We start from the raw sequence: 11,805 nt of genomic DNA, 5'->3' as shown, positions 1-11,805 counted from the left end.
TTCACTATTATACACAAGGGAACAAGATAATTTTAAATGTAATAATATAAATATAATCCATTTATGGAATTAGGGAGGTAGTTGGAGAAATGTTGTTGTCGACACATTAACGGATAATTGGTTGAGCTCCCAACAAATGTTTTATTAATGTCATCTAGTGATGTATATAGGATACCATTTAGGGTTATTCTTTCTCCTTGAATATGCTTGAACGTCTAAAATATGAATTAATCTCAGAGAGGTGGCTTAGTTGTGATTGGGAGTCATAGTCCCCTATAGTATAAACAATCACATGTCTATGAAACAAGGTATTATTATAGAATCGACAAAATCCTAGGTAGTCTAGTATTTCTGTTGAAACCCTCTATTTCTTCTACTTCCCCACTAGAGGAGGATCTCTCTTATCAATTTTTTTAAGTTTTCAATTTATCATGTATGTTGGTGCTCCATAAATATCAAACAAGGGGAATAGATGGCTTTCTTCTCCACCCATACTACCACCATTTTAAAATTTTCACTATATAATGAATGGAGATAATATTCTCTTAGCCTTTACAAATATGTCAAAAATGTATAGCCTTGTAAAATTGTTTATGATAAAATTTAAACAAATATTTAGAAGGAATTGATCTAACAAAATTACTTGATGGATGGTCTCCTGATCCTTCACCTCTGTGAGTATTACGTAGATGCAATGAGTGCTAATTGTCTAATTCATTCTCATGAGAGATAGATTCTTGTGAATCACTACTAATGAATCATGGATCAATGAGTTTGACTCAAAACTACATAGTTTAATCTTGATTGAAATATCAAAATCGACTAGGTGTAAAAATATCTCATATTTATTATTTTATTCCCATTATTTCATGAGATGGACTTCTATGGGTAGCTATAGATAAAATGTTCTAGAATGGGAGTCCCTGTCCTATATTTAATTTTCATAATTTCTTCAACTTCTTTATAAGGGTTTTTTTATTGACCATTGTTATCATTTATTTTTCATGTTTTTAATTATTATTTTTATCATTAATTATAGAAATTTAAAAATTAACAATTAATATTTTACATATAATGACAACTATTAGAATCTGGAACTTATTATAAATCATTCCAATACTTTTATTAATATATTTTTTATTATTAAAAATTTATTCCTTACATTAGATATCAAATTTTAAAAATAGAAAATGTCATTATGTTGGGAGCCCTTTTGATGACACCATAGATTCTTTTTGTCTAACATTTTAAAAATCAATTATTGTATTACATTAAGGAACACACCTACTTTATGTTCACCTACAAAAATGTAAATAACTTATGATGTTAGTGAGATCCTTAAAATTTAGATGTCTACATCTTTGAATATGTTTATTAATATTTATTTATTTTATAATTGTTTACTAATATTATAAAAATTCTTTCTTTTACATATAATATATAACCATAATATATTTTAACAATAAATAAAAAATCAAAATACAAGTAGATTGTAGCTTTTTTAATTTTTAGTTTACTAAATTTATTAAATGAAAAAAACCATCTTGTGGGTAGTTTTTTCATGGCTCAATAGATTCTTTTTGTCTAACATTATTAAAATCACTTATTGAATTGCATTAGGGCCCTTATGGTTGCTGGAATATAAATTAAGCATTGGTATTCGGAATGTTGGCTTTGGGATTCTGGAGTTTGGAATCTAGATTATGATTAGGGAATTCAATTTAGGATTGTTTGGTTGAGCAAGAATTCATTGTGAGAATGAAGATTTCCTTCGTTTGGTTACACATTGTGGAATTGGAATACTAGCCAAAATAACACGCAAAATAACACAATTAAATGATTCTTGCATCTTGGAATTACAAGATAATCTGTATCCTCTAATGATTTAGAAATCTAAAAAATTATCGGCTCTCATTGTAACTAGAAAAAAATCTTTTTCATTTCCATTGTAGATCAAAAGACAGATCATCCCCATTTAAAATTGTAAAAATGAAATAAATCTCTTTTCATTTCTATTGTGACTAACTGTGATTCTCATTAGCACTGTCATTGCCACAACTAAAGCTTTAGTTGTGTTTCAATTGGTCTCCCACCGAATCATTAATGCATGCCCAAATGATTTTCAAAACACACATCAAAACTACCTTTCTTCTCCTTCACAATGAATGCAGGTGGGTGGAAACAAAATCCTCTGCCATGAAAATAGAGAGAAAAATAAAAAATTGAAGATAGATACTAAACCAAATGCCAAGTTCCTCATTTTCACATCCCTGCTTTGCCTTTTTAGACAGAGAAAAATTGATTACCATATTGTGGATCTAGTGGAGAATAACGCTAATAAATGGTCAAATTTGGAAAATATTGTGAGTCTCCTATATATTGATGGAATGAATCAACAACTAGATATAGCAAACATATGATCAACTAATAGCAAAAGAAAATCTCCAATTTAAAAAAAAATTAAAATTTCAAGAATTTGTGCAAAAATAGATGCCCCCAAATGGGCATCTAGATGTCAAACCCAATTAAATTTTACTTTAGTTGAAATCCTCATTTTCAAAAAATGGGATTTAAAATGGGAATTAAAACCTCAATTCCAAATAACAAGTATTTTGAAGGAATTTGGAATTCTTGTTTTGGGGTCAAATGGGTATACCAGATTCTAATTTTTCCGAATTAGAATTCCGATTGTGCGGACCCAAATAATGGATTAGAAATTTTTTAGAATTATGAATGCCAATTCCATTCTAATTCTAGCTACCAAATGAGCCCTTAGGGAACACACCCATTTTATATTCACCATATAAAAGCAATATAAAAACATAAATCACTTATGACATTGGAAAGGTCCTTAAAATTAATGAAAAGTATTAGAAGTTGAAGAAAAATAACTATACTATGTTTTTATCATAAATTAAAAATTAATTTACAAGTATATTCTATTTATTAATTTATTAAACAGAAAACACATCTTGTGGGGAGCCTTTTATATGGCTTAGTAGATTCTTGTAGTCATTTTTTTAAAATTTAAATCAATGATTGTATTGCAATGGTGAATACACCCATTTTAACCTCAATTATATAATTACTTACCATATTCAGGAAGTCATTGGTGTTGAAGTAATTTTTATTTAATCATTGATGACATAAATTTATTGATTAGTATTTATTCTTTTCATCTAGTGACAACTATTAGAAGATGAAACTTATTATATAATCATATCAATAAATTTATTAATATATTTTTTATTTTAAAAAATAATTCCTAACATTAGGTATCAAATTTATTAAATGGAAAATGGCATTATGTTGGGAGCCTTTTTTATGGCTTCATAGAATCTTTTTGTGTAACATTTTTTAAAATTAGTTATTTTATTGCATTAGGGAATACACCTATTTTATATTCACCTAGAAAAATATAAATTACTTATGACATTAGGTGGTCCTTAAAATTTAGATATCTACATCTTTTAATATTTATTTACTTTAAAATTGATTATTAATATCATTAAATTTTCTTTTATATATAATGTATAACCATGCTATATTTTAATAATAAATTAAAATTTAAGATATAAGTATATTTTATTTTTTAAGTTTTATTTATTAAATAAAAATAACCATCTTGTGGGGAGCCTTTTTGACAGCTCCATAGAATTTGTAGTCAATATTTTTCAATTTAAATTAGTGATTGTATTACATTGGTGAATACATCCATTTTAACTTCAATAATATACTTATTACCATATTTGGGATGTCATTTGTGTTGGAGTAATTTTTATTTAGTCATTGGTGATAAAAGTTTAATGATTTATATTTATTTTTGACATGTAGTGCCAACTATTAGAAACTAAAACTTATTATATAATCATCACTTTTATTAATATATTCTTATTTTAAAAAAAATATTCCTAACATTAGGTATCAAACTCATTAAATGGAAAATGTCATTATGTTGGGAGCCCTTTCAATGGCTCTATAGATTCTTTTTCTCTAGCATTTTTAAAATCACTTATTGGATTGTATTAGGAAACACACCTATTTTATATTCAACTATAAAAAGATAAATCACTATGACATCTATGGGGCCCTTCAAATTTAGATCTCTACACCTTTTAATACTTTTATTAATATATTTTTATTTTAAAATAATTATTAATATTATAAAATTTCATTCTTGTACATATAATGAAAAATATTAAAATTTATATATATATATATATATATACTTACACAATGTTTTAATAAAAAAAAAATTTAAATAAATACAACTATACTTTCTTTTTCTTTTTTTTAAATTGAATTTATTAAATGGAAAGAACCATCTTGTGCGGAGCCTTTTTAATGGCTCCAAAGATTCTTGTACTTGCTTTTATATTTATTTAAATAAATAATTGTATTGCATTGACGAATACACCCATCTTAATTTCAACAAGTGTCACATATTGGTCAGTACTTGCCATTATAGTTTTATAATACAAAATATTAGTAACATTGTTACATTTTATAGAAATGAAACATATGTTTTTATATTAGTTTTGTAAGGAAATAGTTGAAAATTATTTAAAGTTGATTATTTTGTTTGAAAAATACTATTTTTTAATTAAATTATTATGGAAAAGATTAATTATTTATTTATTATAATTTTAAAATGTAAATTTTATTGTAAGTATGATTTTTTACGCAAATTTTAGTAATGTCAAAGGGCCCTTGGTCTACAGGGGAAGCTGAAAGGCTCATAAAGAGCCCACTAGGGATCAAGTATTGCCGAGTGCAAAGCCCTCGACATCTAAAAGGTATTAGGTTGGCATTTTTCCCCAAGCGAATATAGTGGAATGGATACCCCTCAATCCTTGGTTCTTAACCAAAAAATTGGCCCACATAAAAGCGGAATGGATACCCCTTAGTCCTTGGTTCTTAACCAAAAAATTGGCCCACATAAAAGCAAGCAATATGGAGAATCCTCTGAAAAGGGGGCTCCTATAACACAAAATCATATCACCCAATCAGATATGTTTTTTAAATATATAAAATTAATAAAAAAATCAGACAAACTGAATGCAATAGTACATTGCCTATGGCAAGTACAATAATATAAATGCTTACCATATTCAGGACATCATTGGTGTTGGAGCAATTTTTATTTAATCATTGATTACAAAGTTAAATGATTAATATGTATTATTTTACACATAATGACAATTATTAGAAACAAAAACATATTATATAATCACATCAATACTTTTCTTAAAATATTTTTATTTTAAGAGAATATTCCTAACATTAGGTATCAATTTATTAAATGTCCTTATGTGAGGAGCTCTTTTGATGGCTCCATAGATTCTTTTTGTCTAACATTTTTAAAATCACATATTATATCTTATGGATTAACACACCCATTTTATATTCACCTATAAAAATATAAATCAGTTATGACATAAGAAAGGTTCTTTAAGATTTAGATATCAACACTTTTTGATACTTTTATTGATATATATTTATTTTTGAAATGATTATTAATATTATAAAATTTCTTTTTTACATATAATAAAAATATTTGAACTAAAAAAAACCAATATAGCTATACTATGTTCTAATAATAAATTAAAAATCAAAATACAAGTCTATTCTTTTTTTTTAATTTTCAATTTATTAGATTTATTAATTGAAAAGAATGATCTTGGGGAGCCTTTTATAGTTCTAGATTCTTGTAGTCAATTTTTTTTAAAATCTTTTTTGACATTTAGTAAATAATACAATTTATAGAAAAGATAGTCTCATCCTTTAAAATTCAATAATATAATGCTAAATTAGGTACCATATGGGGGAGGTCGTTGGAGTTGGAGTTGGAGTTGGAGTTGGAGTAATGTTGGTGTCAATACACTGACGGATGGTGACAATAGAAGATCCGTTTAGGCCGGTTATCCCTTCTCCCCGAAAATCTGAAATTTGGCTTTAGGTCAGAGAGGATGCTTAATTGTGATTGAAAACCTTATTCCCCTCTAAGAAAAGCATTTGCAACTGGGAAACAACCTGTCATTCTAGTAGGGATAACATACTGAGTAGTAGCAATTATGATAAAATTCTCCATTTCTTCCACTTCCCCATTGGAAAAGGAACTGTCATATTACTTCTTCCAACTTTGCTGTTTCTCGCATGTACTGTTGCTGTCATATCAATATCAAGCATGAAGAGGGAAAGATGGTCATTATTGGGCAACCTTCATCAGATAATGAAAGGCGACAGTATTCTTTCCACCTTCACAGATATCGCCAAGACCTATAGCCCTGTGATGACAGTCTGGATGGGGCCATCGCCAATAATAATTTTCACTGGCCAATCTGCAGTCTGGGAGGCGCTAGTAAATCAAGCCTCCAACTTCTCAGATCGCCCAACGATTTACTCCCTGCAATACACCACCGCAAACTTTAAAACCGCTCTCGTTTCTTCCTGCAATGAGCGTTGGACTAAGCTCAGAAAGCTTCTCCGTAACAACTTTCTCGGCCCCTTCCACGTTGCAAGCCACAGCTCTTCTCATCAGTCATGTGTTGTTGATCTCATCAACACATTAGAAAAGGAGATGGATGCAAATGACGCCGTTGTGAGGCCTCTGCCTCGGTTTTCTAGCCCGATTGTGCTTTGGCCCCGACCTCCAAGACCAGGGTTTCCTCCTGCGCCTGGATGAGCTAATTGGCCAATATATTAGCTTAATCGATGGTGGAGATACGAGACTGCTGGATTCATTTCCTTATACTCGCTACTTTATCCCTTCGTCAACAAGAGCCGAAAAGAAGTGGAAATCTCTCCGAGATGCTATTCTGCTGTTGTTTTTGCGCTTAACTCAACTTGCTCGAAGTGATCGCCTATACTTCAAGCAGAATGCTGCGGATTGTTTTTTGAATTGTTTGCTTTCTGTGGGCGAAGAAGGAGAAGAAGATGAAGAGCACAAGTTAAACTTCTCCAATGAAGAAATAGTGTTAAACATGTATGACCTCTTTCTTCTCGCAGTAGATAGCACCTCCCTAGCTTTAGAATAGGCTCTCGCTTATCTCATAACAAATCCTCATGTACAAGAGAGGGCTTATCAGGAGGTAAGCCAGGCTCTGGAGGGGAAGAAAGGTGATTTGTTATATATAGAGGATCTAAGGAAGCTGCCATACGTGCAAGCAGTTGTGAAGGAAACGCTGAGAAAAGAGTCGATAGCACCGCTCGCAATAACACAACAAACTGTGGAGAAGTGTAAGGTGACGGGCATCACCATACCGGCGAAATCAACATTGCTTTTCAGTCTGAACAGTGTCTGCAACGATCCTACGGTATGGGAAGACCCTGATGAGTTTATGCCGGAAAGATTTCTTGGCAATATGGATTCTGACAAGATAAGAATGTCATATCTGCCTTTTGGAGCAGGAAGGCAAATATGTACAGGAATGGACCTTGCCAATGTTCATGTTCCCATCACTCTAGCTAATTTGCTGGTTAAATTTGAGTGGGCTTGTGTAAAGGAAGGGAATCCTTCAGATCTAACAAGGTATATTCCTTCCTTCACCATGTCTATGAAACATCCACTGGAGGCTCGCATAACCTGCCGTTAGAGAAACCTTTGAACTTCTTGTTTTCGTTTCTAGTTTTTCTTGTTAACGTTCTCTTGCTATCTCAAGTAGTTATCTGAAATAAAATTCTTATTGTTGCATTTAGAGGCTCTATGATTACATTTCAGTTTCGTTTGTATTCATAACGGGGTCTCTCCAGAGCTTGAGTCTCTGTCTTTTAAGGTAAAAAGAGTAAGAAGTAATTAAACTTTGATAAATAGATATGATAATTATAAAATTGAATAAATGATTCATAATACTTTGTATTTTAAATGGAACATTGTTGTGAGTAAGTCTTTGAGTATTGTTTGTGGTGCTGGCTAATCTCCGGACAAAATGTACCAAAAACAAAATAAAGTCAAACATAATTCTTTTTCAGATTCATGAAAACACAGCGAAATTTTTTCAAAAATTTTGTTATTTTCAATCACAAAATATACAGATCATGAAGATCAAATGTTGAAAATTTTAAATAATTTCATTGTGTTGTCATTTTTTTGAAATTTAGTCAATGGTGCAATTTGTAGGGAGGATAGTGGCATCCATTGTTTGTTGTGTGGTGTAAATATTAACATTTTCAGTTGCTGGTTGAAAAATATTGCGAAATGTAACCTATAATACATAATTTATATATTATTCTTGTCTATGAAATATACACGTAAAAAAATAAATCATAATACTATGATTCAAGTCTAAGTAAATTAAATAAAACATTCTTTAAGTTGAAATAGTTATAACCCAATGAAATACATGGACAAGGAAATAGATTTAGAGACGACCTTGGATTGCACCAGACTAGAGTGAATGTTAGCAAGTATGCTTAATTGGCTTATAGAGAGGAGTACAATATGTAACAAAAATATCAAAGTGAGATACAATCAGTATATGGAAAATGTTACATTGAGGACTAGATGGCAAGGCATATGGAGAAAACAATAACAACCCTCCAAACACAATTCATGGACAAAAAGAAACAATCTATGGTCGGGGGCCTCCATTAATAAACTAAATATGTCTTGTCAATAATTAAATGTTCTTAACCCTAGTTTCAATAATCTATGTTTTGATATCTATAACAAAGCACATATTTTATGAATTATCATTTTAGTGATTTCAAGGAACTCAATTAGATATATGATGCTACCAATTCTATTATTTTTCTTATGATTCTACCTAGACTTTGTGTTGTATGAAAAGGAAATTCTAAAAAATAGAACATTACATTTTATCAATATGAATGATGACTCTTGTTAGAGACTAAGACTCCACAAGCCCATTGATAAAAATTTAAAAACAAATTACTAATTTTTTTTAAAGGATTATGTCTCAAGAATGATCAAGAGAACACGTATCAAATGTTACATGATATTTTGACAAGTGTTTTCATGTGTACAAAATATGTAAACATGATGCACAACCAATTATCTTGACCTCATTAAGTGTAAGAGGATTATTTGCATTAACAAAAATTAAAATTAAATCCAAATTAACTTCCAATTTGATTGAGACCAAAACACCAATTGAGTGTTGACTAAGGTATTTTTCATCATGGCTTCCAATCTCATTTCACATATTTATAGATTTTCAAGCCAAAGGAAGGCTTAAAAACTTGCATTAGAAATTTACTTCATCCTTCTATGCTACTACATCATCTATGTTGAGTTGTTGACTCTGAATCATTCAGTTATGTGTACATAACCTTAGAAACCTTGCAATAAGTATCAAGTTCATAATAAAATTAAGATTAGTAGATCAAATGGAAAAAGTGATCTTGTTGTCTTTTCTTTTAAGTTCCAAACTATAACCCCAAATTTAAATTTTATTATAGTTTGTGAAAAAGAAATAAATATATATGTGTCATGATTCAATCATCTTCCCCTCTAGTTGAATATAAAGAAGAAGACCAAGAGATTCTTATCATTCACACTTCAAATCATTTATAATTCAAAAGCTCAAAATTAGGAAAAATTAATCAACATATTAAAAAAAAACTACATTTCTTTGTTTAATAAAATTCAATAATAAGAAAAATATTGAATCTAGACAAGTACATGTAGCTTTTATAAGTTTCAAACAAAATAAGAGTGCTATATACATCATTGTGAGATATGTCTTCCTAAAAGTTTTCATCACATTAACTTGTGGAAAAAGTAAGACTATAATAGTGGCCTGAATGACAATAGTAGCATCAATAAAGAGACAATGATTCAGATTCATAGACTCAAGGTAAATTTATATTGCTAACTATGATAACATTATTATTGTAGCAACAATAAAAAAATAATGACAACACTATAACTCTCTTTAAAAATAATCTTGAACTCCTAAAGTCATGTAGCAATAATGAATACTCAATTTTTAAGTGACACACAACAAATGAGTGTCCATAATAAACTATAACTAGACTTAAAATTAGCAAAGAAAAGGACTACCATGGTACAATATATCAAAATATATACAATAAAAAAAATTGTATCCACTAGTATAAAATGACAAGTACATCTGCTAATGATATGGAATCATAGTTAAATGGGCATTTGCAACAAAATCAAAATGATGCATTTCATAAGTGATTCTTTCCATAAAACATTTTTTTCAAACATGCAAATAACCTCTCTAGGGATTCCTAGATGCCCCAAGATAGTTGAGATACATTTCAAATATCACCAATAATCCCTAGGATATCCAAATATCATGATATGTTTGAGAAATATGTCATCTTTCTAAAAAGCTTGGAAATGTGAGATCGGGAAGGCCATTGGTTTTGGGACCATCTTACATAACAAAATAAATTAATAAATCAATTGTCAAAAATATATAAGTTATTTTACAATGTTGAGTGTTTCCTTCTATTAAGGTTCCTCCTTTAACATATATGATATAAGAAGAGGTAGCCATATGGACTATTTGGGACCCCAATTTTATAGCACGAGCTAATAGAAATTGGCACTTATCTTTAATGATACCACCCCCACTCATACAATCTAGTTCCCAATATACGGGTTGTTGAAGTTAATTTTAAACTGTCCAAGTTTAGTGGGACTTTAATTGTTTAATGTTGTACATACCTTTTTGCTTCACTCTATTTAAATACTATTGTAAAAACAAAATTGCTTACATTTTGTTATGTAATTTTTTTTTAAAAGAGTATGAAATCAATGCCACTTTTACATTTCTATAAAATACGTCTTTCAAGATGTTACTATATGCTTGATAGAAGAGGTCACTAACATAAACTACATAGGAAGGCATATATTAAATATGTACAATTATATAGTCATCAATTGTACCCAATGCTTCAAGAAAAAATACTAATTAACTATGTATTGAAAAATCATTAATTTCTTGTATATGTAGCCTATGTGAATTTCATGAGGCAAAAAAGGCTCAAATGAATTTTTTTTAAATACACTAAGGAAAGAGCCTCCTCCAAATGTCGTTACCTAAAACATTCCAATTGGTGGTTTATGTCAGATCAACAATAAAAAGGAAGCACTTTCACTTCTTTCTAAAGATGGTGAAGAGGGGGCTTCCCTCTACTATCATTACATATATAATACTTTGGTATGTCTATTTTGTAGAACAAAACACATATTAAACATGCATGGCATTATGGTATATCATAACCGATCTAGGATAATGTGATGTTCTTGGTCCTACTAGAAAAAGATATTACCTTAATATTTTGTTGGGAATTTATTATGTGACTATGAGGTAGGGATTTTAGTACATGACCCTATGATAGTTCATCTATTGGCATTTGAGTGAAAGTATGTTAAATTAATGAAATCTTTCCCAAAATCTCTCATTCATAATGAGAGAAATGTGTATTTCTAACATTTTTATTTGCAATATAACATGGGAGACTTTTGTGAATATATGATCCCATATATCAGTAGAGATAATTGGGATGTGGGTGTAGAAGCCTGAGAATTAATCTTAAATGATATTATAATAGAACAATGGAGCATATTCAAATTTTGGAAACAAGTTACCCAAAATATTAATGTTAAATAGATTGACACTAGAAGTTGTTCTAATATTTCATTGTCATAGCTACATTGAAATAGAGAACAACAAAACAACTAAAATGTAATATCATTAATGAAAGTTTCTAACACTGAGGAAATTGTTGAAACTATATTTCTTAAGTAATTGTGAAGAGAGAATCTTGATGTTTAATAAAATGCCTAAAGCATCAACATGATAAATA

General features: G+C 29.5%; 1 protein-coding gene across 1 annotated transcript; it reads left to right on the top strand.

Annotated features, from left to right (window-relative positions):
• Positions 1–6,232: 6,232 nt before the first annotated feature.
• LOC149560416 ((S)-canadine synthase-like) lies at positions 6,233–7,595 on the top strand. The gene is made up of 3 exons (XM_089827605.1): positions 6,233–6,618; positions 6,707–7,007; positions 7,089–7,595. Exons 1-3 carry the CDS (start codon positions 6,233–6,235, stop codon positions 7,593–7,595), a joined length of 1,194 nt encoding a protein of 397 aa, XP_089683731.1.
• Positions 7,596–11,805: the final 4,210 nt, after the last annotated feature.

Source organism: Cupressus sempervirens, chromosome 4 (assembly GCF_028749045.1).
Source record: "Cupressus sempervirens isolate cs-2001-9-10 chromosome 4, ASM2874904v1, whole genome shotgun sequence".
NCBI lineage: Eukaryota > Viridiplantae > Streptophyta > Pinopsida > Cupressales > Cupressaceae > Cupressus > Cupressus sempervirens.
This window is presented reverse-complemented; position numbering and strand designations above follow the sequence as displayed.